This window comes from Octodon degus, unplaced genomic scaffold (assembly GCF_000260255.1).
Source record: "Octodon degus isolate 3935 unplaced genomic scaffold, OctDeg1.0 scaffold00056, whole genome shotgun sequence".
Lineage (NCBI taxonomy): Eukaryota > Metazoa > Chordata > Mammalia > Rodentia > Octodontidae > Octodon > Octodon degus.
The window spans coordinates 4,968,243-4,995,427 of record NW_004524632.1 but is presented as its reverse complement, the minus strand read 5'-3'; the positions used below and the strand labels follow the sequence as shown (position 1 = coordinate 4,995,427).

The window sequence follows — 27,185 nt, the reverse complement described above, 5'->3', positions numbered from 1 at the left end:
AGCCCACCAGGGGGCGGGGCTGGCCGGCATGTGGCGCTGGGGGACCGAACCGCGGTCCCTCTGTTTTGTTCCAAGTAGGTGCCCCAGACCACTGAGCCATCCCACCAGCCCTGTTTGTGTTTCTTTATCTGATAAATGTGCATTCATCTCAGATGCCCATTTTTAGATTGGATCATTAAATTTTGGAGATTTTTTTTTTTTTTTTGAGTTCAATAGTACTTTGTCTGAGGAACAGCTGGATAACATTTTTTCCCACATTGTGGGTTGTCTCTTCACTCTATTGGTGGTTTCTCTAGCAGTGCAAAAGCTTTTTAATAAGATGAAAGCCCAGTTGTTGATTCTTTGTGGTAGTTCCCGTGCCATTGGGGGGGTTATTAATAGAGTCTTTGCCTATACCAATGTCTTCAAAAGTTTTCCAATTCTATCTTTCAGCAGATTTAATGTTTCTATTCTAATATTTACATCTCTGATCGATTTTGAATTTAGTTTAGTGCACGGTGAAAGATATTGGTTTAAATTTTAATCCTTGGCAAATGCAGAGCCAGTTTTTGCAGCACCACTGATTAAAGAGGCTTTCTTTCTTCAAGCAAATATATTTGGCATCTCTGTCAAAAATAAAGTGGCTGAGTATATCTGAAGCTGTTCCTGCATCTTCTCATCTGTTCCACTGATCTCTGGGTCTGCTTTTTTGTTGTTGTTAGCACCATGCTGCTTTTATCATAGTAGCTTTATAGTACAATTTCAAGTCAGGAATTGTGATGTCCCTTGCCTTGCCTTTGTTATTCATAAACACCTTTGCTCTTCCAGGTCTCTTCTGGTTCCAAAGGAATTTTAGGATTGCTTGCTTTAAATCTGTAACATATGCTTTGGGGATTTTTATTTATTTTTATTTTGTGTGTGTGTGTGTGTGTGTGTGTGTGTGTGTGGCCAGCTCAGCCCACCAGGGGGCTGGCTGGCTGGCATGTGGTGCTGGGGGATTGAACCGCGGTCCCTGATGCTTTGCTAAGCTTGTTCTAAGTAGGTGCTTTAGACCACTGAGCCATCTCACCAGCCCCATGCTTTGGGGATTCTGATCAGAATTACATTGAATCTGTATAACAGTTCTGGAAGTATGGCCATTTTCACTATTGCCATACTCCCAACCCAAGAGCAAGATGTGGGCCAGTGCTGGTGGTGGTGGCGCATGTGGTAATTCCAACATTTAGGAGGCTGAGAAAGGAGGATCACTGCATGCTCAAGACCCATCTGTACCACAGAGTGAGCTCAAGGTCAGCCTGAACAGGTGCATACCATCATACCTGGCTTTCAGTGGAATTTTTAATCTCCTGGGTATCTGCTTAAATCTGTTTCATGAATTCCATTTGTTTCCTATGTGGGACATTCATGGTTTCCATCATTTTCCTGTTCTCCTCTAGTCTCTTCTATCTGTACTGGGAATCAAACTCATGACCTCATGCTTGCCAATCAGGCCCTGTACCACTGGGCTGTATCCCTATGGCGGGTGGCTGTATCTCACCATCTCTATAGTTTTTGAGAGATTATTTCTGATTTGATTACTTCTGGAGGCTCACTCAGCTGCTTTGCTACTTCTGCCATTACCACCCCAGAGAGCCCAGGTGGGAGGCTTTTGATTGTTCCACCTCATTGCCCCTTGGGTTTGTCTTTGGTGAGCTGGAAGTCTGGGGTTATATCTTCCTTAAGTTTCTTCTCATTTTCTTTTTTAATTTAAATTCTAGGCTAATGATTATAAATTGCTTATTCTGGATAACTTTATTGCTAGTATTTAGAATCTTTAGCAAATGACTTACCGGAGACGTCTTCCAGGTGTTGCTGCCTTTGAGTTTTGAATCTGTTGCAAGATCCTACCTCTTTAATTCATTAAGGATGAGAAGTTGCTGCCTATTTGGCCTAGCCCAGGTTCTTTGGCACTGGCCTTTACTACTGTTTATGACCCTTAGGCAATCTCAGTCTTGGTGTACCAGGAAGAACAACTGATTAGAACAATTAAGTCACCTTGGCTGAAGAAGTAAATTAACAGTAAAAATAGCATCAAACACAGCTTAGAACATGATAAACTATGGTAGCTATTAATTTGTCACCTTTAACCATAGGACTATACTTATGATTATATAACAAAGTCGAAAACAAACTAGAAAGCTGTATTCAAGCTGGGCATGGTGGTGCATGCCTAATCCTATCATTGGGGATGCTGAGGCAGGTAGATTGCTTCACATTTGAGACCAGCCTGAGCTACAAAGTGAGTTCAAAGCCAGTCTGAACTGCATAATAAGACGCTGCCTCAAAAAGACCATAAAAAATTGTATTCTGTAAATTTGCCCTCATATGGCTATTTTACTCTCAGGGAAGAGAATATAAAAGGGGTTGGGGGAAAAGTCAAGAAACACAAGAACAGGAAGCAGCAAGGCTGGAGGATAATGGACGATTGTGCCAAGTTTGGGAACATGGTAAACAGGACAGGAGGGAAGGAGAGAAGGAAGAAATAAAAACAAGAACAGAACAACAAAAATTAGAAACGATGTTCATACTAATATAAAAACAAGAATAAGGGGCCGGGGAGATGGCTCAGTGGAATAAGCGCTTCCCTGGCAAGCACAAGGGCCTGAGTTCAATCCCCGGTTCTGCCAAAAAAAAACCAAAACCAAAAACAAAAAACCAAGAATAATCAAGAAAGAACAAAAGAAAGAAAAAAGGTCCACTTGAGGGTGTGTCTCTGCTGTCACTGGTAGACAAAGTGAGCAGACAAAGCCCAGATCTGTGTTGATCAATCCCTGCAAGCCAGTCGTAGCTCTATAGCAGGGTAAGGACAGTCCAGGCAAGCCTGCACCTTCAGTTCCACTGAAGTTCAGGCTGGTTTCTGGCTATGGGACTGGAAACCAATTTGTTCAGCCTACAACACTCTCTGTGCCTCCTGCCAGCTTAACTTGGCTTCCTACTGGCTTGAACTCAGCTCCTTGACCTCCTGCCAACTTGAACATGGTTTTGCCTCACTCTTGACACTGGTTGCTGCTAGATGGAGCCAGCCTGCAGCTGCTCTGAGTTCTGAGCTCTATTGGCCCTGCTTTGAGGATGGCTACCAGCCAATTCCCCTCTTTTTGGGGACATCTGCACCTGAACAACTCACCAGCCACTGTAGGCTGCTGTGTCCACTGATCCATCCCACTGATGTGCTTCTTCATGCAGGCCTCTGAGGTCCACAGTGGTCACCAAGCATCTGCAGATGACCACTCCCATGTAGTGAGTTCAGAACTCAGGGAGAAAGTGCCACCTGCCACCTCCCTCTGCTTTCAGGTCTTTCTCTTTGCTCTCCCTGTGGGCTTCAATTCTTGCTTCAGCTCCTTGCTAGGTGTCACGGACCCATTTCCCTGCTTTTGCTCTTCCTCATGTTGCTATATAACAGCGTGTAGACACTAAATTACAGAGAGACTGTTTCTTTTCTGTTCCCTCCTCTGAAAATATTTTCAATCTTTGGTCTTATGGAGAAACACTAGTACCTTAAAGTGTGACAGGAAACCTTCTATAGTTTTCTGATCTGCTTCGCATAAACCTTTGCCTCTGGAAGCCTGGTAGAGACTATAGGGGTGGGAAAGGAAGGTGAGGCTAGGATCCCATAATTAGAATGGCTTTCAGGAGGAGGGGGCCCTCTGTCTCCTAGTGCCGTCTCCCTCACTAGCTTCTGCCTGGGCAGGACGCTCCCTGAATTAATCTGAAATGGCCTTCTAGAATCTGCCAACCAACAGCACTAGACCTGTTAGATTTTTAGGCTTCCCAACAGACTTCATCACAATCGGCCTTTAACAAATGTCCAGGTGGTTTTCATTGAGTTTTGAGCAGTGCTGGTACAGTGGATCTGAAGTACTAAAAAAATGTTTGAAGATGCCTCCTCTGGCCAGGTATGTGGTCTGATGTCACAGTTTTACATGCACTGACTCATATTGTATATTTATAGTTTCATGTAGGGTTTTGGTGGGTACTAGGGATTGAACCCATGGCTATTTTAGGCAAGCATTATACAATTATGCTCTCAGTGCTTTTATTATAGACAACTAAGTTGGTTTGAAGTATTATAGTCAGTCAGACAAGGGCTAGGCCCTCAAAATGAGTCAGTACAAATACAACTGTGGGTGGAGGAACACTTGTTAAAGGCCAGACCTTAAGACAAAAGAAACACTGACTATATCTACACAGTTTTCCTAAGGATGAACAGCAGTGGTTTATTGAGGCCTTGGCCTAGGACTGGGGATCCCTGCTCAGAAGTATGATGACAAATAAAACACAGATTAGGGCCAACGAGATAGCTCAGCAGATTACCCACCCCCCATGCTTTGGTAAGCCCAGGGACCAGAGTTTGATCCCCAAGTCCTGGCACGGTAGTGCACACCTGTAATCCCAGTGCTGGGGAGGCTGAGAACAGGAGGATCACTATGAGTTGGAGCTGTGTAGTGACACCCTGTACCAAACACATAAAAATGAAAAAAATAAAATAAAAAAATAAAATATACATTTTAGTTACTTGGGCATCAGGATGGGCAAATGACAGGCTGGAACATAAGGCACAGGGTCCTTGGCCTTTCTTAGGTACGCAGCTTGATTGGAGGTATGTAGCTGGTGGGCTACAGGAAGTGGTGGGGGTGAACTGCGGATGTGGCTAAGGTTCAGAGTTTGAGGAACAGTGTGCACTGTGCACTTTTGGAAAAGCACATGGCAACAGATCAGGGTTAACTAGTAACCTGATTGTCTGCAAATTTCAACAACTGAGCTAGATGAAATTTGCACAAGCCAAGTCCTCAGCTGCCATTTTATCTTGCTTTCAGGGGCCAAAACTTCATAGACTGTGTGCTGGTCTTAGCTCTGGCCACTGGCTTAAAGATTAACCTGTCCTTAAACCAGCAGCCACGGGGGTCTTGCCACAAGTCACGTCGCCCTGTGACAGATTCTCATTTTTGTGCCAATTTATTAATTATTGCCTGCTTAGCACTGTGTGTCAAGCTTACTGGTAGCAGTGATTGATATTCTAGAGGCAGCAATCACAGTGGGAGAGGAATGGAAACCTCCCCTTCTGAAAAAGTCCCTGCTTGTTTCATGTACCCCTTTTCCATGACTTGCTTCCCCATTTGATCAGTATTGCCTAAGTGTGATACTTGTAATCTCACTGGTTCACCACAGTTCTGCCCCACCTCACGCCCACCTTGGGATATTCCAGTGAATCAATGTTACCTAAGCGACCACACATGTACTCTTATTAGTTAACTATAGTTTTTCATATCTTAGACCCATCTCACTCGTGGCTTTGCCCCATAAAACTCCCTTGAGATGTGGGCTCCTCAGCAACCCACTCGGGGCTCCTTCTGTCTCTCTTAAACAGAAGCTTTCTTTCCCACAGTATTTCCTATTTGCCTCTGTCATCCCTAGAATTAATTCTTTGATTTTAGAGAACATAAATTCAGCCAGCATGTTCAAAATTTATATTTCCTTTATATTATTTGGATTATTGGATGGTCCGTTATCCTCCCTATATCACTTTTTTTGTTTTTGATCTTTTTGAGACAGGGTTTCACTCTGCAATTCAGGCTGGCCTTGAACTCACAGCAATCCTTCTGCCTCAGCCTCCTGTGTCCTGGAACTACAGGCATGCATCATGCCTGGCTACCTGTATCACTTAAAATATATATATTTTGAGACAGGGTTTCACTAAATGCCTAGCTAGGAGCTTTATTATTATTATTATTATTTTTTTTTTTTTTTGAGACAGAGTCTCACTAATTTAGGTTGGCTTTGAACTCCCTGTGTAGACTAGCCTGGCCCTGAATTTACAGTGATCCTCTTGCCTCAGCTTCCTGAGTAATTAATGCTGTTGTATTGTACTGTAATTATAGACTTGCACCACCATGCCTGGCTGGTTTGAGACTTTAGGTCTTCCTGCCTCAGCCTTTGGAGTAGCTGGCATTATAGGTGTGTCACAACTTTTATCTATATATACCTTCATGTAATTGATGATCCAATCAAGGTGCAGAACCATTACCAGGAGACTCTCTGTGTCACCAATTTATGGAGGTACATAGGTAACTCCTGGAAACCACTAATCTGATCTCTGGCTCTAGGGTTTTGTCACTTCAAGAATGTTAGCTAGAGGCCCTGCCCATTAGCTAAGTGCCTGCTTAAACAAAGCAGTCAGCCTCAGGGTGCTGTGGTTCAAAACCCAGACACTCAAGGTGAACCAGACCTGTGCTAAAGGCAATCTCAGGGAAGGCAATCTCAGGCCACCAAAAAAAAAAAAAAAAAAGTTAGCTAGTTGGGCATGGTAACATACACTTGTAATCCCAGCACTCAGAGGCTGAGGTAGGATCCTGAGGCCAGCTTCGGCTACATAGGAGCTCAAGGCCAGCCTGCACTATATAGTGAGACAATGTAAAAAAGAAAAAAGGAAAAAAAAAGTTAGCCTAGGGGCTGGAGGAGGGGGAGCTCAGTGGTAGAGTACATGTTTACTATGAGTGAAGCCCTGGAGTTGATCCTCAGCAACACACACACACACACACACACATTATATAAACAGCTAGATATCTATATATGTATCTATATATCTATCCTTGTAAAACTGTTGTTTTTGTTTTAGACAAGGTCTACCCTGTGTTGCCCAGGCTGGCCTTGAACTTCCATTCTTTTACTGTTGAGTAATGTATGGCAGGGCTGGTTTACATCAGTGTTCATTTGATATGAGACATTTGTGTCATTTCTAGGCTTTGGCTATCATGTAACTGCCGTCATCAACATTTACACATACATCTTTGTGAACAGAAGTTTTCATTTCTTTGAGGTAAATGTCCAAGGTTACTACTGTTGGCTCATATGGTAAACACATGTTTAGTTTTGTAAGAAACTGTCAAACTGTTTCTGAGGGGCTGTGCAATTTTAGAGTCCCACAGTAACGTGGAACCAATTAGTACAATTTTTTTTTTTTTTTTTTTAAGCCAGGGTCTATGTAGTCCAGGCCTCAAACTCTAGGTGATTCTCTTGCCTCAGCCTCCTGAATGCTAGGACTACAGGCGCCACTACGAATTTATAATTTAGCATTCTGACAGGGTGTTGTGGCATCTCATTGTGGTTCATGTTGAACATATTTATGTGTGTTTGTCATCTATATATTCGCTGGCTCTTTTTTACAAGGGGCAGTGTCTCCCTAGGTAGCCCAGGCTGGCCATAAACTAGAATCTGAGATCCTCCTGCCTCAGCCTCCCCCGCGCTGGGATTACAGGTGTGCACCACCACGCCTGGCCTGGACTGCATTTTCTCCGTGTCCACTGCAGAAATCAGCTCTCAGAAACCCCGCTTTCCCCTCATTTCCCGCAGGTCCGTTCCATTATCACTTCGTCAGAGACCTCCCTTCCCACCTCCCTTCCCAGCGCTTAGGCGACAGCGCCAATTCCGCGTTCATTCGCGCATTCACCCCCTGCTCGCCCGCACCCTCTACACTGAGGAACACAGTACGGAACCAATAAACGCAAGTCGAGACTCACAAGTCTTATTTTGTAGGTCAGGCGCTTGTTCCAACTTTACGCAACCTGCGAGCGCCCTCTCCCGGGAAGCGCGTTCGCAAAACGAAGGAAGTGAGTCAGGCCCTTTCAGGGTTGGGAAAAAAAATGGCGGCCAGACGCAAGCGCGTAAATACTAGCGCCGGAAGTTCCACACCGGAAGGTTGCTTCCAGAACCCGGTCCCACGGGCAAGAGGACGCGTGGACGAGCGGTGTTCTGTAAAAAGGGCTCGGCTGCAGCGCTGCCACGCAGACGCGTTCCGAGCGTGCAGGCCCTGGTAACCACGTGGGGAGCGCCACGTTTCCGGTGCCGGCGGCTGCAGCCGGAGTTTAAAGCCCGGGCAGCTGGAGTGGTAAGAGGGGTTCGGGGTCCGGAGAAGGAAAGAAAAGGAGCGGGGCTCGGCGAGCAGGACGCGGAGGTGAGGAGGGGCGTTCCGCCCTGAGAGGTGGCCGGGGGGTGGTGGAGGTGGGCAGGGCGGGGGCGGCTGTGGACCCCAGCTGTCGCGCGCGCCGCGTGCTCGCCTTTGTCCGTCGCCGTCCGTCCGCGGCCGCCGGGGGCCGCGCCTCGTGCTCCTTCTGGGGCGCCGCTGGGCCGAGCGCCGACGCTCCGGGGCCGCCTGGAGAATGAATGAGGGGTGAGGGGCCGGCGTGGGGGGCGCCGATAGGGACCGTGCCGGGCACCGCAGCCCCGCCTTAGGCGGGGAGTCCGGGCTTGCCCGGGGTTCTCCCGAGCTTCCCGTGCGCTTTGTCTCTTCTTCTTGGAAGAGTGTCAGTCGCGTAGCCTCCCGCTGCTGCAGGCCGGGCCCGGTGGCCAGGTGCCCCCGACACGTCCAGGGTCGAGCAGGCCGGGGTGCGGGCACGGCCGGCGGGGAGACAATTGCAGCGTGCTGTTAATTCAGTGCGGTCTTGGGAGGTGAAGCCAAGTCCAGGAAGGAAGGGCCTGCGGTGCAGCGGTGTCCCCCGAGGGACTGCCTTTCGAGGTGAGGCCGCCCCTTCTGCCCTGCAAGACCGCTGTGAGCAGATCCTCTGCAAAGGGAAGGCCCAGTGGGTGCCACCCGGCGGCTTTTATCCCGTGCGAGCCGCTCTTACTATTAATGGCTGCAGTTCTCTCACCATCCGCTGTTCATTGGCTTTTCACAATACTCATTACACCTTAAGGGGTAGCCTAACTAGCAGACGGTTGGGAAATCGGGATTTTGGTCTCCTGGTCCCAGGTCCTGTGTGTAGAATGAAAGGGATCCCCATGACAGTCTCTAAAACACCTTCCAGTTCTGCCGTCATGGCTGGGACAGTAAATCAAGCCGTGTTTCATACCAGTTCGCACCAGATCTGACTTCCACATCGGTGCAGTCAGTATTCGCCAGCCTGGTTGAGTTAATTCCCGAGAAAGATGTTTCTTTCTCCATCTCCTTTTGTGATGGTAAGGGGCATGCAGTAGATGCTTAATAGAAGTTCATTCCATCAAGTGGCGTGGGAATTAGTGCGTTTGCACCCTTCCCCACCTCGGGCTAATACTTTCTATAGGAGATGATTGGGAGGAGTTGGGTTTTAGGAAAGAGATTTGGAGTTGGCACGGCACCGGCTTTATGGATAATCCGCTTGGGAAGGATCTCGGTGCTGGCAGGAATCCAGCGCTGTTTCATCCTCCTCTTTCGTCCGCAGGACCATGGCCAACAGCGAGCGGACCTTCATTGCCATCAAGCCTGATGGCGTCCAGCGGGGCCTTGTAGGAGACATCATCAAGCGCTTTGAGCAGAAGGGGTTCCGCCTTGTTGCTTTGAAACTTATGCAGGTTAGTGGGCTTGGTTCTTGGCGCTGAGGTTCCTTCCCAGTACAGGGAATCACTGTAGATTAATTTCCATGTGTTCTTCTTCTCCTTTTTAGGTTCTTCCATGGTAGAACAAATGTCTAGAAACCTAAAACCGCCTTGTCACCTAGCTTCTTAGCTTAATTCTGAAACAGGCTATTCGGGGCTCTCAGACACATAGAACTCCACCTGTTAACTGTAGGGCTGCAGCCTCTGCCTCTGTTCTGGCAGCATGGGAGCTCCTGACCGCAGCTTCCTAAACAGATGGTCTCAGAACCCTGCCTGCCTCTTTTTTTTTTTAAATTTTTTTATTTGTTTATTTAGTGTGTGTGTGTGTGTGAGGCCAGCTCAGCCCAGCAGGGGGCGGGGCTGGCTGGCATGTGGTGCTGGGGGATTGAACCGTGGTCCCTGTGCTTTGCTATGCTTGTTCTAAGTAGGTGCTTTAGACCACTGAGCCATCTCCCCAGCCCCCTGCCTGCCTCTTAAGTGAAGTTTTTCAGCAGGAAAATCTTTGCCTTATCAGTTGCTACAGCTTAGTGTCCAGCACGTGTCAGGCCTCCTTGGGACTGTGTGTGTGTGTGTGTGTGTGTGTGTGTCTGTCAAAGAGAGAGAGAGAAAGAGAGAGAGAGAATGAGAGAACGAGAGAGAACGAGAACTGTGGTTTTGCTTTTAGGGCGGCTCTCCCGGCACACCTGTAAGATACCTGCACAACAACATTTCAGTAAATGCAAAGCATGGCTTGGCTGGAACCCTCTTCAAACAACAAATCCAAGGCAGGGGGAAAAAAACCTAAGCGATGATCATTTGCATTTCAAATCAAATAAATTGGGGAGGGAGTGATTTTTTTTTTTCCCCATTAAAGGGATCAACTTTAGCCCCTTGTGCTACAGTGTATTTATTAAATTGTTTTTGGCCAGTTTTGAGCGTGCACATCTATAATCCCAGCAAAGAGGTTGAGGCAGGAGGATTGCCTCCAGTTTGACTCCAGCTTGGGCTAAATAGGGAGTTTAAGGCCAGCCTAAAACACATGGTGAGACTGTCTCAAAAAACAAATTAAGGGTTGGGTATATAGCTCAGTGGCCTAAGTGCTTACCTAGCAAGTTCAGTGTCCTGAGTTCAATTCCCAGTAATCAAAAAAATTTTTTTGTCTTGTTGAGACAGGGTTTGGCTATGCAATTCAGGCTGGCCTTGAGCTCACTTTGTAGCCCAATGGACTCGTAGTGATCTTCCTGCCTCAGCTTCCCAAGTGCTGCAGTTACAGGCATGGGCCACTACATCCCCCTTAAAAAAAATTAGTGCATGTTTGCAGTACAAAATGATTACATTTACTGGGCTGTACTTTAAATTTAGTTGAATTGCAACTTAACGCTGGGCATGGTGGCACACACTTATAATCCCAGTACTGGGAGGCTGAGGCCGGAAGATGGCTCTGAGTTTAAGGGCAACCTGGGCTACACAGTGAAGTTTCAGCCCAGCCTGAATAGTGAGATTCTTTCAACTACCCCCAAATAAATAAATAATTTGCAGTTTACTTCTTGTGAGACGTTAGTAAAAGGAGTTGATTTTGTGCTTATGTTTCTTAGTTTCTCATTTTTATATCTACTAGCACCTGTCTGCAGTACATAAGAGACCATCTCAGAAAAATAAAACAAAACATGATTAGGGCTGAGGGCAGAGCTGGGGAATGAGGGACCAGACGGGTGTTGGACAGACAGTGGCTTCGCGTGTTCACTGGGTCTGGAGAGTGGAGTGGGAGGAACACGTTGTTGCTCAGGCCTCTCCCGCCTGCTGGGCGCATGGTTTCTCCTCCAGCCCTTACAGCAGCCCTGAGAGGAACTCGCTACTCCTCTGGTGTTTGTCAGTGTGGGGAAAGGGTGGTGTGCAAAGGTAGGTAAAGTACACACAGGCACAAGGATGCTTGGGATTTTGGTCTCTTCTGCCCCAGAGTGCGGACGTCTTTTCCTTTACACTGACTTTCCTGTCAAGGAAATAAATGGGTTTGGTCCGGAATGCAAGGTTGGAGGCGCCGATGACTCTACAGGGATGGCAGGTGAGGGGCCTCTTGAGGTTCTGCACTTCTGCGATCGGTTTTGTGGGCTGTACAGATCAATGGAGGCCTTTAACAGAATTCAAAGACTGTTTCTGTAAGGGAGTGTCAGGATGCACCTTGAGACAGCAGTGCTGAGCCGAGCCAGCAGACGCAAGGGCTGAGTACCTCTGGGTTTCTGTCATAGGAGAAACTGAACGAACAAATCATTTAAAGACTGAAATAAGCTAGGCGTGGTGGCGCATGGCGGTGATAGCAGCACTGGGGAGGCTGAGGCAGGACCTGTGCCACAAGTTTGATGTCAGCCCGGGCTACTTAGTGAGTTCAAGGCCAGCCTGAACTTCATAGTGAGACTGTCTAAAAAGAGATAAATACATATAAAGATGACAGGAAATGGGAGGTAGATTTGCAGAGAAAGAACATAAGTGATAAGACATCGTGGTAGGTATTTTCTGCCAGTTCCTCAAGGTGCATGGGATTATTACATAATGCAGTCATGTACTAGTAAGAAAGTTAAAACAAGAAGGGATGGTCAGTTGGATGTGTTCTGAGATGAGTGCTCAGCACTCCATGTGGGAAGGCAGGGACAGGGAGAGAGATGGGTCCCTAGCACAGAGCCAGGACAGTACAGCAGGTGGGGACCAACAGCAACCGAAAGGCAGGTTGTCTGGCTGTGCTCGAGGCAGCTGATCTTTGTGTCCCAAAGGGCGCAGTAGGCTCCGTGGCACAGCATTGTGGGGCTGGGAGCATGGAGACCCAGGCAGACCCCAGGGAGCGGGGCCGCTGCTGAGCGGGTGCTGTGCGCTGTGCTGGCTCGCCATGTCCCAGTTGTGTGACGCATGGCTTCCTGTGAAGAGCTTCAGGCGGCTCACAGATTGCTGTGGGGCACACGGTCACCTCCGTCCCTGGCATGAATGTGACGGGTCCCGGGGTGGGGGGACCTGTGCAGTGTTTGGCTAAGTGCTGCATTCGTTGGGCCCCCATGCCAGTGACACTGCCCGGCCCTGTGATCACTGTGTGGCCAACACCCGCTCTTCCCTGGGCCCTTCCTCCTCAGAAAAGGAAGGTTGTTGCTAAGTGACTCCTGTGATCCCAGCCTGCGCTACCTAACAGAATAGACCCCAAACCTTGCAAAAGTGAATCAGATGGAAGACTTAGAGAAGTAGTCTGAGAACCGTGTCTTTCCAGGTGAGGGAGGCAGTGGGGTTTGTCTATCAGACATCAAGTGCTGGATCCAATCCTTGTGGTATTCCCTCTGCACATCCAAGGGCACGAGAGGGATGCTGGCTTAGAACTGCAGAGGCGCTTTGAGGCCCTCCCAGTGCCGCCTGGGCCGTGGGGCAGGGATCTGCTGGTTAGAGGGTCCCAGGGGGCTGAGGTGTCGCCTTTGAAATAGCCAGGTGGCCAGGCGTGGTGGTGTGCCCCTGTGGCCGCAGCACTTGGGAGGCTAAGGTAGGAGGAACAGCGTGAGTTTGGGGTCAGCCTCGACTATAGAGTGAGACCCTGTGTCACAGAACACAAGAAAAATGGCTACCGGCATGGGTCGGGGAGCATGGTGGCTGGCTCTCATTGTTGTCCCCTTACAGGCCTCAGAGGACCTGCTCAAGGAGCACTATAGTGACCTGAAGGAGCGCCCCTTCTTTCCCGGCCTGGTGCAGTACATGCACTCAGGGCCCGTGGTCGCCATGGTGAGTGCTGCAGGGGCTGCTGGTGGGCAGGTGGGCTGGGGTCCCTGTCAGATGTCCGGCCCAGACTGCTACAGAGGAGAGATGCTGGCACGGCCGCGGTCAGGATAGGGCAGCCCTCCGAGCCACCCAAGGAAGGGTGCATTGGAGCCCTTCCTCCCCGCACTGCGGGAAGCCGAGGCACGAGGACCGCAGGTTGAAGCCAGCCTGGGCTCCCTAGGGGGTTCAAAGCCAGCCTGGACTATGCAGCAAGACCGTGGCTCAGAAAAATAATTTAAGTTTTCTGGTGCTAGGGATGGAGCCCAGGCCCCCACTATGCTAGGCAAATGCTTCACCACTGAGCCGTATATGTCCCTCGCTCAATGTTTCTTTCCCTTAGTCCTGGAGTCCTGGGTCTTGAACCCAGGGTTTCACATACGATAGGCAGGAGCTCCACCACGGAGCCATAGCCCCAGACCGTGCATCAGGTGTGAACTAATCCTTGTGTTGCTGAGATGAGCCGGGCTGTGTGATACCAGGGCCCCTTTAGACCAGTTGGTCTTGAGGTGTGACTTCCCAGGTTAGATCTGAGGGGCTGGCTGAAGTGGAGGCTGGGCTGGGAGGCAGGGCCCACGGGGCTGGGCCGGTCGGCCGGGCTTTCATGGCTTCCTGTGCCAGTGCACAGAGGCCAGGGTGTCCGCCTAGGGCTTTTCTCCTTGCTGTGTTTTCCCTGACCAGGTCTGGGAGGGGCTGAACGTGGTGAAGACGGGCCGCGTGATGCTGGGTGAGACCAACCCCGCCGACTCCAAGCCAGGCACCATCCGTGGGGACTTCTGCATCCAAGTGGGCAGGTGGGCGTGGTGCTGCTTCCTTTTCCTGAAGCCCATTTCTTGCCACAAGAATTTTGGTTTGCAGTGGGGGTGGAGGTGGCCCACACCTGTAATCCCAGCACTTTCTAGGCAGAAGCAGGAGGATCGCAGTGAGTTCGAGGCCAGCCTGAACTGCATAGTGAGACCCTGTCTCAAACAACCAAGAAAAGAAAAAAAAAAAAAAGAATTTAGGGTTTGTGTGGGGCTGGAGCACTTGGCATCAGGTGCAAAAAAAATTAAGAACCCAGCTCTGTGTCTTCCTAACTCTGGGGCTTCTGAGGGACCTGTTGAGGGCACAGGACCTGGGCGGGTTGCGGGGACAGTCGCGGGAGTGCTGATGGGGTCTTTCCCCAGGAGCACGGTGAGCGCAGAGCTTTCCCCGCAGTGGGCTTCAGTGCTGCTTCCCTTCTGCCCCGCTGATGTGGCCGATGCAGTCCTCTCCGTTTCTCTCGGTTCAAGTGTGTAGTCTGCAGCGACTGTCCAGCCCTGGGGGGTGTGCTGGCACCCAGCGCCTCTGGCCCTTCCGCCCCTCCAGGAACATCATCCATGGCAGTGACTCGGTGGAGAGCGCCGAGAAGGAGATTGCGCTGTGGTTCACGCGGGAGGAGCTCGTGGACTACAAGAGCTGCGCCCAGGACTGGATCTACGAGTGACCAAGAGATCAGCAGCGGGACCAGACTGCAGCAGAGCCATGTGGCGCAGAACATCCCTGTCGCCTGGAGGACAACTTGAGCTGTGCCCGCCAGTCCCTCCTGCGTTATGTCCTGCAGCTGCCACCCCACCACAGGCTTAGCTGAGTGGGTCACAAAGCCTTGTCTCTCTTTTCCCCACCCCTGCGTTCGTTCCTCCTGACACTGAGCATAACAGACATCTGTGGGGCCTGCCAGATTGTCAGCACTCTGCCCAGCCTAGAGGAGTCATCAGAAATGAAAGCTATCCACCCTTTGCTTTGCTTTGTTTGTTTCTTTCTTTTGAGACAGGGTTTATGTAGTTCAGATTGTCCTTGAGTCCAAATCCTCCTGTCTCAGCCTCCCGAGTGTGGGCATGGTAGGTCTGTGTCCTGTGTGGCTTCTTCCATCCTTTCCCTGAGAAGATACTGGGAAGAGAGTGTGAGGGGCTGGGGTGATAGCTCAGCCATCTAAGCGCCTGCCTGGCAAGTGCAAGTTCCCAGGTTCAATCCTCAGTACTGCATGCCGTGCTAGCCACTGAAATGGGTGTGGTGGTGCATGCCTGTAATCCCAGCACTGGAGAGGCTGAGACAGGAGGATCACTGTGAGTCCAGGCCACATACCCAGGTAGTGAGATCCTATACCAAATAAATAATTAAAAGATTAAAAATAATAAAAAAATAAAAGTGAGGAATTGTAACTACTCCAAAACTCAGGAAAGCTGGTGGACAGTAGGCTTGGCCCTTTCTGATGGCCTCAAATGGAGTGGGAGAAACCATAGTAGCTTTCATTAAGAAAGTGATTTAAATTTTTTTTTTTTTTTTTTTTTGGCAGTACAGGGGATTGAGCTCAGGACCTATCTCTCCAGCCCCTTGATTTATTTTGAGACAAGGTATTATACGGTTCAGGTTGGGCTTGAACCTACTAGAGCCCAGGCTGGCCTCAAACAGTGATTTTCCTGCCTCAGCCTCTTCAGTGCTGGGTTTACAGGGTGCCCCGCCATGCCTAGGTAAAAGACACTGATTTGATTTGGTTGCTTTAAGAGAACGAACATACAAATTTACTTATTTGTTTAAAACCTAGTCTGGTCAGTAGGTGCTGGCCAAGGTGGCTATGAGTTTGAGGCCAGCCTGGGCTCCAGTGGGTTCAAGGCTGGCCTGCCCCACATAACAAGAAGCTGTCTCAGAAAACAAAATGGAAACAAGCTGTGAACCGAAACCTTTCACTTCCCCCTCCCATCCTGCCAGCTAGGGTGGAGTCACATGAGGGAAGCCGGGCTGGGTATGGCCCAGGCTTATAATATCCAGTACTTGGGAGGCTGAGGCAGGCGCATCCCAAGTTCAAGGGCAGCCCCAGCAACTTCTTGAGACCCCTGAACACAGCAAGACCCTGTTTTTGAAAAAAAAACAAAAAAACCCCCCCCCCCCCAAAGAATAAACCCAAAACCTCAACCACGAAGGTAGGTGTGGGTAGGTGACCTTGGTGTGTGTCCTGGGTTGATGCTTTGAACTAGATGCTCTCGAAGCTGACAGGTGCAGCGATTTCTGCTCGGGGCTGCTTGCGTGGTGATCAGAGCCAGGGTGACAGCGTTGTGAGCTCCGCGGAGGTTGCTGCGGGCCCTGAGGACCTGCAGCGCTGCTCGGGCAGAAAGGGCCTGTGTGTGTGGGGGGGGGGCGGTTATCGGACCGCATAATGAGTTCCGTTCTTGCTCGCTTGTTTTCAGTAGTGGGGATAGTAACCGGTAGCTCTGGCGGGGCTCTAACTTGCAGGCCCCTCACCCCCCCTCGTCCTCCCAAGTTGAGGATTCCAGGCCTGCGGCAGATTCCGGTGTTGCGGGCAGCAACTTCTGCACCTTTAGCCAATGGGGAGTTTCGCGGTCCCAGTCGGTGCTCAAGCTTGCTAGGAAAAACCTGCCTGGCTGGGTTACAGAGCAGCCAGGTCACCCAGGACACAGGGACTGGAGCAGGGGGCGGGGACCTGCGGGGCCGGGCTTTGCCAGGCGGAGGAGGTAGGGACTGCTTGAGAGTTCCCGAGCCTGACCTGTGCCAGCATTTAGCCTTGCCCGGCTGGGTGCATCTCAGTGGAAACCGTGGAAGTGGGGAACCCTGTCGCGGGTGGGGACAGGCAGGACCCAGCCAGGTGCCAGAAGCTTTCCTTGCTGAGTAGTTTCAGGCCCTCCTGAGGCCGGAACGGAGACCAGAGTAGGTGGCCGGCAAAAGACAGGTTGGGGAGGGGGTGGGAGGCATCGGGACCCCCGGGGAGGCCGTCACTGTGGTCTGGGACTTGCCCGACGCCCAGGGTGGGGGGGCCGAGGCTCCACGCTAGGAAGGACAAGGTCACCAGGGCGGAGGGGGAAGCGGATGGCACTGACCGGGAGAAAATGACTCAAGTCTCGCAGTAGATTCCTGTGTGGGGAGTGGCAGGAGGTTGGGAGGGGCGTGGGTGGAGCGGGGACGCCGGGGTGGGGACACAAGACTTCCTGAGACAGGCTAGGTCCGGGCACCCACGTAGGCCAATGGGTGGCCCCGGGGTGTGGTTGCTGTGCTGCTCCTCCCCGCTGGCGCCCGAGGTCGCTCCGCTCCGCTGTGTTGTCTCCGTCGCTTCCTGGTAAGGGTCGAGGGCTCCGTCCCTGCACCCGTGATCCTCGGATCACCGACCGCTGGGCCCCGGAGCGGTGCAGCGCCCTCTCCCGGCCGGGAAGCTCTGCAGGGGGGCAGCGGGCCGTCGGAGAGGCCACGTGCCTGTGCGGGCGGCGGCGGCGGCGGCGGCGCGGAGTCCACGAAGCCTCCCGGGCCGGGCCACCTCCGCGGGCCTGTGTCCCCGCGGCCAGTCGCCCTGACCGGGCCTCTCTGCGCCCGCAGGACCATGGCCAACCTCGAGCGCACCTTCATCGCCATCAAGCCCGACGGCGTGCAGCGCGGCCTGGTGGGCGAAATCATCAAGCGGTTCGAGCTGAAGGGCTTCCGCCTGGTGGCCATGAAGTTCATGCGGGTAAAGCGCCTGGGGCCGCGTCCCAGTCCGCAGCAGCCGCGCTCCGCGCTTGCCGTGCCCGTGAGCTCCCGCGCGGCCGCCGTGCGTGCGTGGGCGCGTCCCTGTCCCCGGGAGGTCGGGCGCCCCCAAGAATGAGCCGAGGCTAAGGCCGCAGCGCAACCTGGAGGCCTGGGAGCTGCGGTCTGGACTCCGGGTCCCTCCGGCGGAGGGTAGCAGCTGTATTCACCGCTTGAAACTTGGGGCGCCGACTCTTGAAGGATAAGTAAGAGCTAGAGTTTCTGTCCAGCTCGCCTGCCGAGGGAACGATAGTGGGTCGCCGTGAAATATTTAAAGGGGCTGCAATTCGCTGTGAGCTTGGGGCCGCCCAGCGACAGAACTCAGGAGAGCGACACCCGGGCCGATAGGGTCGGCGCGCACTTCGGGGAGCTTGGGGCAAGCCGGTCTGTGGAGGACCTGCTCCGAGGAGGGCTGGGTGCAGCCCGGGCAAGCGTCCGGCTGGGGCCTGACCCGTCCCCTTGCAGGCCATGGAGGAGCAACTGGAGCAGCACTACAGCGAGCTGAAGGAGCGCCCCTTCTTCCCCAGCCTGGTGCAGTACATGCACTCGGGGCCCGTGGTCGCCATGGTGAGTGCTGGGCCGGCGCCCGCCCGCGGGTTCCGGCCGGGGACTTTCTCCGGCTGCTCAGTTCTTTGTCTTACAAATGAGGCCCTGGGAGGATTGGTTATTTAGTTAACTAGGAACCTGAGGGAGAAGGGAGAGGGATTCCGAGCCTAGAGAAAAGGACTTGTTAAGGCAAACCTCTCTAGACTAGTTTTACCGCCTACAAGAACGGCTAAATATGACCTGTTCCCACAGGCGTTTTGATCGCATTTTCCTAGAGACTTAGAAAAAACTGCTAGGCTTGGTGGCGCCTTCCTGCTGTCCGGGAACGAGGCAGGAGGACCAGCCTCGGGTACTCAGTGAGCTCAAGGACAGCCTCAACTACGTGGGGGCTCAAGGTTTTTTGGGTTTGTCTATTAATAAGTGAAAGCAGTTCTCTAATCCTGTGGTAGAGATGCAGCATCTTTAGATGGTTTTTATGACCGTTTGGATGGGGACAGGTAGATAATGGGAAGGCTTTTCTTCTGTCACCTGTGCTCTCATCTTTTCGAGTGGCCTTGCACTGTCACTCACCCCTACTTATCCCGAGTGTTTTCGGCTGTTTTGGTTCTGCCTTCTTGTTTATCCATCTGAGGTCCATGCCCGCTGTCCTACATTCACAAGGATTTTTTTTTTTTTTTTTTAAGTTGGAGACAGGGCCTCACTATGGGTCCCACGAAGGCCTAGAGCCCACCGTGTAGCCCCGGCTGGCCGCAAACTCATGGCAATCCTCCTGCCTCAGCCTCCGGAGTGCTGGGATGACAGTTGTGCACCACCGAGCCAGGAATGGAATAATTTTATGCTGGCTCCTCCTTTTTACTGGGACGGACGTCGATGTCACTGAACTGTTGTTGTTAGTGGAGGTGGTGTCTGTCCCTAAGGCTTCCAAGCAGCCCTTCCAGTGTCTCTCCCCCGCCCACCCAGGTCTGGGAGGGGCTGAACGTGGTGAAGACGGGCCGCGTGATGCTGGGTGAGACCAACCCCGCCGACTCCAAGCCAGGCACCATCCGCGGGGACTTCTGCATCCAAGTGGGCAGGTGAATGTGTGTGTGTTGGGGGGGGGGCGCACTGACGACTTTGCACCTGAAAAGATGGAAAGCAAGCACGGAGGAGGGGCATATCCCACCGTTTTAGAAAAATCTGGACTTCAAGTAGTGATCATCATTAGATAATCTTGCTGTGATGGTACACACCTGTATTCCCAGCCACCTGGGAGGCTGAGGCAGGCGCATCCCAAGTTCAAGGGCAGCCCCAGCAACTTCTTGAGACCCTGCCTTGAGAAAAGTAAATGCTTGTTGCGGTTGGCTCGTGCAAACAAGAAAGAAATTCTAGTCAGGGATTGGCTCAGCTTTCAATTTTTTTTTTTGGATACTGGGAATTGAACTCAGGACCCTGGGCTTGCCATCCTTGCTTGTTCTACTGAGTTATCTCCCTAGTCCTTCAGTTTTCAAAATTTGGGGAGTATTTTACAACACAGGTGATCCTGGGGTATGAGCACATTTTAAGAGGCAAATTTGGGAGCATAATACTGTTGAAGGGAACAATTTTCCTTGTTTTTATTCAGTACTGAGGATTGAAGTCAGGGTCCAGCAAGTGTTCTGCCACTAAGCTGCATCGCCAGCCCCATGGGAGTTAATGTTTTTTTTTTTTTTTTTCTTTTTTAGCAGAAACAGGGATTGAACTCAGGCCTTTGCACTTGCCAGGCAAGAGCTTATTCTACTGAGCTATCTCCCTGGCCCCTTAATGTTTCTTTCTACAGCAAAACCCTCTGAAAAAACCAAAATCAAACAGAAAAACCTACTGCTTCAGGTGGTAATCCTGGGTGGCTGTCCTGTGTCACATCTGTGAAATATGCTAGACTTTTTTTGGAGTCAGGATCTCTATGTAGTTCAAACCAACCTTGAATTTGTGACCCTCATCTCAGCCTCTGGAGTGACTTTTTTGACACAGGGTCTTGCTATTCAGTTCAGGCTGGCTGAGCTCACTTTGTAGCCCAGGCTGGCCTTGAACTCGGTGATCTTCCTGCCTCAGCCTCCCCAGTGCTGGGATTATAGGCATGCGCCACTGTACACTTTCAAAGTGTAGTAATTAGGGCTGGCGAGATAGCTCAGCAGACTAAGCACCTGCTTAGGCAAGTGCAGGACCGGGTTTGATCCCTGGCACCACATGCCATGCCAGCCTGCCCTTGGGCGCCCTGAGCAGTGCACACCTACAATCCCAGCATTGGGGAGGCTGAAAACGGGGATCACTGTGAGTCTGTGCTGCACAGTGAGACCCTGTACCAAATATAAATAAAAGTACAGTAACTAGATACTGTTCTCTTCCTTAGGAACATCATTCATGGCAGTGACTCAGTAAAAAGCGCGGAGAAGGAGATCAGACTGTGGTTTAAGCCGGAAGAGCTGGTTGACTACAAGCCCTGTGCTCACAACTGGATCTATGAGTAGAGGCGGGAGCGCCATGCCCTCGCTCCGCCCTCTCGGAGGACAGATGCAGCCTTCTTTTCTAAAGCCCATTTCCCAATAAAGTCTGGCATGGGGCACAGCGTCCTGTGCTTCCTTCGCTTTGGCGGTGGCTGCCCGTGACAGGGGTGCTCTCCAGGCCACACACTTTGGCTATGTGTGTGTGAGAAGGCGAGGGCCAGGCTGCTAGCTCCTGGTGTTTCCTGTGTGGAAGATCTGTGGACAAGGGAGGGAGCCAGGTCCCATGCCCGCCGACCTGCGAGCCCTCAGCCCAGCACCCAGGCCAGGTTGGTCCCAGAGTACCTCTACCACCATGCATCTTTTTCAGCCCCTGGGAGGCTTTTTTTTTTTTTGTGGAACCGGGGATTGAACTCAGATCCTTGTGTTTGCCAGTCAAGTGCTTATCCTACTGAGCCATCTCCCCGGCCCCTACAAAATGGCAGGATTTTTTTTTGGGGGGGGGGGGCTGGCTCCGAATGCCTTCAGGGCATGTTTGGCTGGCTGGCTTGAGTTGTGGGGATCAAACCACAGCAACCTGAGGCTGACTGCTTTGTTGAAGCAGCCACTTAACCAAGGGGCTAAGGGGCAGGCCCCCCGGGAGGCTTCTTTACTATGCTTGTTTCCTGGGCTAGAAGACATGCCTCTGGGAGGCCGAGGCAGGGGAATTACAAATTTTAGCCCAGTTTGGGCTTCACAGGACCCTGTCTTCAAAGCAGAAGGTTTGGGGGAGGACTAGGCTGAAGCCCAGGGTTCAAACACAGCACACATGGTAATTCTGCACATATACTGGCTTAGCTGTGAAAATGCGTTTGAGCATTATCCTTCGAGGGCTGTTCCGTTACGTACGGTGCGTTACACACTCCGCATCCGGTGCTGCGCTGTGCATCCCAAGCATGGATTAAGCCTCCCCTGCTCCCCAAAGAACAGCTTCACTACAGCTTAACTTTCATTTTATTTTGTGTAAAAAAAGGGTGAATTTAGTGAATTATTTTCATCTTGTACACAAAGTTATAATTTTAATGCTTTTCACATCCATGCTGAAAATTTGCAGTTTGGTTAAAAATGAAAGGAACATAAATTTCTCTCAAGGAATTTTTCACGCCATTATATACACTTCATGAGAAAGTTTCAAACACTTTCTCAATGATCACGTTACCAGAAAATAAAAGATTAAATTTGTACAGATATTGATCTATATATCAAATACATACAGAAATGATGTAAAAACCTTATGCAGTTTACTTTGACCTCTGTCCTCAAAAGATTTGCCCAGGGACAGATGCTTATCCTTTGTATAAATGACTGTGGCTTTATTTAAAATACGAAAATCAAAGAAGAAACCCAGTTTAATCACAGTATTTTTAAAATCCCTTCCCAATATTAAAGGATCATTTCCAAATATATAGCACCATAATACAAATATTGATGGGAAAGGGTATTCACATCACGCAAAATTAATAATAAAACAAACAAACACTGAAAACCCGTGTTAGTATCCGTAGAATAAGTTGATAACAGCTTTAGCTTTATCCTCATACACAGCAAGGAAAAGGTTAAAGAGTTTAAACTACCAAGTCCCCAAGTAATCCTAACAGGGAAACAAGTAACAAAAACAAACTCAAGGTCAGCAGTACTCCTGAACCGCAAGAGGCAGGGGGTGGTTATGGCTAAGACTGGGCCCCTGTGCCAGCAGCCGGGGAGCAGTGAGGCCGCAGGCTGCAAGGAGCGCTGCAGGAACGGGTGCTTCTGAAACGCTCACTCAGCCTGGCTTTGCCCTTGGATTGGAAGCTTGGGAACCCGGCTGCAAGTGAGCATGTCACAGAGCTAATTACCAGGGCTGGCTGGCTCCACGCCCCGGCCCTCCAGGCCTACCAGTTCCCTGGAGAACCCCCATGCCCGAGCTTGCTTGGGCTGGAGCCTGGGTGCCTGGGGTGACCTGCGGAGCCTGAGGATAAGGGTCTGCGCCCTGCACCCGGAATCTTCTGCGCGTGAGATCTGGGAAGCCTGAGGACATCACATTTACAGTAGGTCCCTCTCAGCAACGTTGTTTAAGATAAATATCCAGTAATTTTTACAGCTGAATTCACATATATTTGACACATGAGAATCAACTTGCGTTGATGTAATCTGCGTTTCTGCCCTCGAAGAGTCAGTGTTAAGAAATGGTGACATGCGATTTCATACATTCTTACACTATAAAGTAACACAACTTCCAGTAGCTACTACAAAACCTTATGTTATTAACCCCTCTTGCATAGAATGAGGTAAACCTGTGCGTATTACCAATGCTATTATTCCCAAAAGTAGAGCAATATTTTAGAAAATAAATTGCTGGTTTTTAACGTTCTATGCATTTTAAAATTCAAACAAAAAAATCTTACCTAAAATGGTCTCCTGGGGCTTTCCGTCGTTTAAAGCATTCCATAGGCAGAAGGACTGTAATCACTGTGATTAATTTCTAGTGCGCCCTGCCTACATTTCAGAGGCGGTGGCCACGGCTTGCATTCTGCGGAGGCCCGGCAAAGACCCAGAAGCACTTCTACAACAGATGAGTGAATTCCTGAGAGTTTAGTTATGAACCTCACTGGTAAACGCTAGAGCTCTCTCATTCAGTCACAACTTGGTGGACAGCTAGAAAACAGAGAGCAAATCTTTCACCAATTTACCCTTTATCCTATTTTCAAAGGAAGCCACATGAATTTTAAAATAGGGAATGTTTGTAATGGTCCAAATCAATCCTTACTGTTAAGATTCTGATGACAATTAAAAACAAGGCATACTCTATATATGGAATTTTAAGAAAATTAAGTCCTCTTTCAATTTTGTTTTCTAACAAATCTAGGACAGCTAGAAGTGGAGCTGGAATGATTCTGAAATCTGAAGCTTTTTGGCTTTGAGTAACTGACTTTGAATTTCTTGGTGACACCGAACATCTGTTTTGGGGTGTGGTTGTGCCCAGTTACTATCTCATGGGAGCGGGGGATGTGGCCGAGAACCGACCAGAATCTCTTGTGTTTGTTTTTTTTTTAAAGTAAGGAATATAAACTCAGGACAATATTGCATTTTCCCAGCCCCGCGACGTGGAGACCGAGATCCTGTGTATCTGCCAACCATTCCAGTTTTAACACTTTAGTGTTCGGATCATTTTGATCGTTTTTGACTTAAAAGAGAACATACAAAAGTATCCAGAGTTCTTCCAGTTTCATATAGAACTCTAAATAAAATTTTCCCAGAATGAAAAACCTTTCTGTACAAATATTTAAAATGGGCTGCAATAAAACGCCAAGGAGCAGCGCGACGCCCCTCCGCGTCTGTGAGCTGCGCCCTCCTGGAGGGCCTCAGTTGCATATTTCTGCGGCAGAGGAAGCTGGAGAAGTGACTGGCCTAACTTCTAAAATCCAAGTCTCCCAACAGGTACCAAAGGTTCATGTTTAGAACAGTTCATTTGCATTTACAATTATATCCTTCTTAAGTCATTTCCTTCAATCCTGCTACCTAAACTTTAGTCTTACCAAAAAAGTTAGAAGTTCAGTTCTCATTAACAATGCACATAAGTCCAAACTTGGAAAATATTACAAAATTCTTTCAAAAGCTTCAAATACAACACAAAAATTGTCCATCTTTATAAATTGAAAAATTTTCCCCCCGACTAAAATAGTTTCCCCACCCACCTGAAAAATCTGGAACTGAAATTTTCTATGTTTAGCAAAATGTCCAGGAGAATAGCCTGCTGTACAGCTGGGTCAATTATAAATCAGTTCTGTGTAAAATGCTCCCCTCCCACCCTCAGGTTCGGAGCCTGCTCAGGGCTCTTGCTTGATGTAGAAGTTGGCAGCGCCGTTGCTTTCCTGATCAGAAGCTCCTTGTAGGAAGCTGTAGTCCTCGCCGTCCAGCAGCTCCTCCTTCAGCTGCAGTGTGGTCACTGTGAGGGAGAGAGGGGGAGAGGCACCGGGTCACCCAGCCGCTGGCACAGCCACACCGCCGCTGGCCTGCAGGCTCTACCAGCTTCATGATGCCTTCCTATCCTCTCCAATGCTTAGTTAGCCCTGAAAATCCGGGCCAAGCTCAGGGGTGGCTACCGCGAATGCATGAGGCCCGGGTTCATCGATCCCCAGTACTGTAAACACAAAAACAAACACAGGACCTCCAGAGGGACAGGCACCCAAGGGTTTCTTTCTGTGGGGCTGGCCACTGAGCCTGGCCTCACGTGTGATGGGCAAGGGCTCTGTCACTGAGCTGCGGTCCAGGCCTCGCTCCAACTGTCCATGCCTGACCTTGAAGGGGTGCTCTGGAAGAGCAGCAGGGCACTTTGGGCCCTGCACAGCCGCCAGCGGCACAGAATCTCCTCGGCAGTGGCGTTCACTTTTCTTACGGTTAAATGTTCACTTTTATGTCCATGTCTATAGAAATGACATTCTTGCATGCTTCCAAAGTGCAATGCTTCATAACAACACAGCAAATATGGCTTTAAAATGTTATTATTCCCAAAAACCACCTTCCTTTATTTTGCACAGGTGGGTACTGAACCCAGGGCCTCACACATGCTAGGAAAGTACCCTAGACTACTGTACTAGAGCCTAGCCCCGATATTAGACACCTTGAAAAAACAAGAGGAGCCTATTAAAACTTTAAAAATGGCAAATTATATAAAACACCAATAACATAAATTACACAAATGTACACTTATAAAAATAAAACTGCCATTAAATGAATTCTCATACTGGAATTAAAATGATGGTGGGGCTGGGGAGATGGCTCAGTACAATAAGCGCTTGCCTGGCAAGCGCAAGGGTCTGAGTTCAATCACCAGTTCCGCAAAAAAAAAAAAGGTAAAATGATGGTGAACGTGACCGTGAGTACCTACTCTGGTTCAAGTAAAAAGTTACTGACAATGGAAACATGCAAATCACTGGTGCAGGGCTGGGGATGTGGTTTAGTGGCAGAGCACTTATCTAGTATATGCGAGGTCAAGGGTTCAAGTCCTAGTACCACTGGGAAACACAAAAAACCCCGAAATAAACCAGAAGACAGACAGAAAAAAAACTAAACCTCCCTCAGTAACCCCAAGTGCTCCCTTTCCCTGGGGGCACTGCCAGCAGTACTCACTGGCTCCAGGAGCTGCCACGTGGCTCCCCTTTTAACTAACATACAGTGGCCCTCAATTTTAGTGAGTCATGTCTCAACAGGTCTGTATTCTGCAAAGAACTGCTTTAGAAGGGGTGTGTCTCCCAGTGAGACAGAGGTCATGCTGGCCAGGACTCTGGGGATGGGGGCTCCTCCTACTGCAGGAGTGAGATTAAGAAAAACAGGAACTGTCCCACATGGTGGCAAAGGCAACAATCCCAGCACCCAGGAGGCTGAGGCAGGAGGATCAGGATCGTTGTGTTTGAGACCAGCCTGGGCTACAAAGAGAGTTCCAGGCCAGCCTGAACTGCACAGTGAGACCCCACCTCAAAAAGACAAAAGAAGGCCAGGGAGATAGCTCAGTGGCATAAGCACCTGCCTTGCAAGTGCAAGGTCCTGAATTCAATCCCTGGTACTGCCAGAAAAAAAAAAAAAAAAAAAAAAAAAAAAAAAAAAAAAAAAACACGTTTCTACTACGCCCCTCTCACCTTGTGACTCCCACAAGTGGGCCACTCTGTGCCTCAGGTGGCCTCACATCTTGCCAGAAAGCCATCTCCCTACAGTTTGCTACTAATGCAAATGACCTAAGCTAGGTCTCAGTTACCAACTTGTGTCAGGATTTCTTAAAAAAAAGTCAGCATCCAACCATAATTGAGTTGGTGAAGCTGCAAATTTTTTGGGGGATACAGAAAATCAAACCCCGGACCTCGGAATGCAGTCTTTGAAGAATCAGGGGGTCATCTGCCTCTAACCTGGCACAGACCCGGGTGCTTTTGCAGTGCTGGAGAAGGAAACCAGCTTCCCTGGAGGTGGGGAAGCCAAGAAAGCGCTCTCCCACTGGGCTACAGTTTGTTTCCCTTTTAAAATGTGAGTGACTATTTTGAAACCAGGGACTCGACCCAGACATTGGAAAGGTCACGGGTCAGGGCACTCTTGGGCTTGCCCCACCCTGCCTGCTGGGACCCGGCTCCAAAAGTGGTCAGTGGGTTTTTTGATATGTACTGTTCATTCAACTCTTAAGGGGCTGAAGCTCTAGCCCTCCAGGTTACTGGCCCACTACTTTCAACTTTCTGCTGTTAAGCACAGTTCACAGTATTATTGCTAATCTTTCTGTTTTTCCTTGAGGCAGGGCCTGGCTGAGGCACACTGGCTGGGCTATCAGGAGTCTGCTGGGGATGGGAACAGGCTGAGCACCCTGCAATGCAGGGCATAAAATGGAAACCCTTCATACCGAAAAACAATAACTAAAGGTGAGTTAGAATTCACATGTGTCTGGGTAGTAAGTACTCAAGTTGGGTTTGTTGTTGTTGAATCTCTATCTTTAAAAAAGTTTTCAAAGAAAAAAAAATTTTTTTAAAGAGATTACAA

General features: G+C 49.9%; 3 protein-coding genes across 16 annotated transcripts in view; 2 read left to right on the top strand and 1 right to left on the bottom strand.

The window, feature by feature from the left end:
- Window positions 1-7,793: 7,793 nt before the first annotated feature.
- Window positions 7,794-14,592, top strand: Nme1 (NME/NM23 nucleoside diphosphate kinase 1). Of its 2 annotated transcripts, none has more exons than XM_023717984.1 (5): window positions 7,794-7,900; window positions 9,210-9,339; window positions 12,988-13,089; window positions 13,804-13,916; window positions 14,470-14,592. In XM_023717984.1, exons 2-5 carry the CDS (start codon window positions 9,214-9,216, stop codon window positions 14,585-14,587), a joined length of 459 nt encoding a protein of 152 aa, XP_023573752.1. In that variant the 5' UTR covers window positions 7,794-7,900; window positions 9,210-9,213; the 3' UTR covers window positions 14,588-14,592. The 2 variants fall into 2 exon arrangements, with proteins under 2 accessions (XP_023573752.1, XP_004633642.1); XM_004633585.2 differs by having other exon boundaries at window positions 7,802-7,966.
- A 1,931-nt stretch (window positions 14,593-16,523) lies between these two features.
- On the top strand, window positions 16,524-20,780 carry LOC101577309 (nucleoside diphosphate kinase B). 6 transcript variants are annotated; one of them, XM_023717982.1, is made up of 5 exons: window positions 16,524-16,610; window positions 17,464-17,593; window positions 18,115-18,216; window positions 19,156-19,268; window positions 20,561-20,780. In XM_023717982.1, the coding sequence occupies exons 2-5, from the start codon at window positions 17,468-17,470 to the stop codon at window positions 20,676-20,678; spliced, it is 459 nt and encodes a 152-aa protein (XP_023573750.1). In that variant the 5' UTR covers window positions 16,524-16,610; window positions 17,464-17,467; the 3' UTR covers window positions 20,679-20,780. The 6 variants fall into 6 exon arrangements, with proteins under 6 accessions (XP_023573750.1, XP_023573749.1, XP_012370742.1 ...); XM_023717981.1 differs by lacking the exon at window positions 16,524-16,610 and adding an exon at window positions 16,641-16,741; XM_012515288.2 differs by lacking the exon at window positions 16,524-16,610 and adding an exon at window positions 16,698-16,807.
- Window positions 20,781-23,711: 2,931 nt separating this feature from the next.
- Mbtd1 (mbt domain containing 1) overlaps window positions 23,712-27,185 on the bottom strand; it is an 88,829-nt gene continuing 85,355 nt past the window's right edge. For all 8 annotated transcript variants that reach the window (XM_023717955.1, XM_023717957.1, XM_023717956.1 and 5 more), the window contains one exon: window positions 23,712-24,615. In XM_023717955.1, coding sequence (XP_023573723.1) covers window positions 24,497-24,615 — 119 coding nt within the window. In that variant the 3' untranslated portion in view covers window positions 23,712-24,496. The remainder of the gene's footprint in view (window positions 24,616-27,185) is intronic.

What these genes read in the sequence shown, in the direction of transcription:
- Nme1 (XM_023717984.1), top strand. Translation starts at nt 9,214, where the DNA reads ATGGCCAACAGCGAGCGGACCTTCATTGCCATCAAGCCTGATGGCGTC. An exon ending in CAGGGCCCGTGGTCGCCATG is followed by an intron (nt 13,090 to 13,803) that starts GTGAGTGCTGCA and finishes TTCCCTGACCAG; the next exon opens with GTCTGGGAGGGGCTGAACGT. An exon ending in TTCTGCATCCAAGTGGGCAG is followed by an intron (nt 13,917 to 14,469) that starts GTGGGCGTGGTG and finishes CCGCCCCTCCAG; the next exon opens with GAACATCATCCATGGCAGTG.
- LOC101577309 (XM_023717979.1), top strand. Translation starts at nt 17,118, where the DNA reads ATGGGTGGCCCCGGGGTGTGGTTGCTGTGCTGCTCCTCCCCGCTGGCG. An exon ending in TGGCCATGAAGTTCATGCGG is followed by an intron (nt 17,594 to 18,114) that starts GTAAAGCGCCTG and finishes GTCCCCTTGCAG; the next exon opens with GCCATGGAGGAGCAACTGGA. An exon ending in TTCTGCATCCAAGTGGGCAG is followed by an intron (nt 19,269 to 20,560) that starts GTGAATGTGTGT and finishes TCTCTTCCTTAG; the next exon opens with GAACATCATTCATGGCAGTG.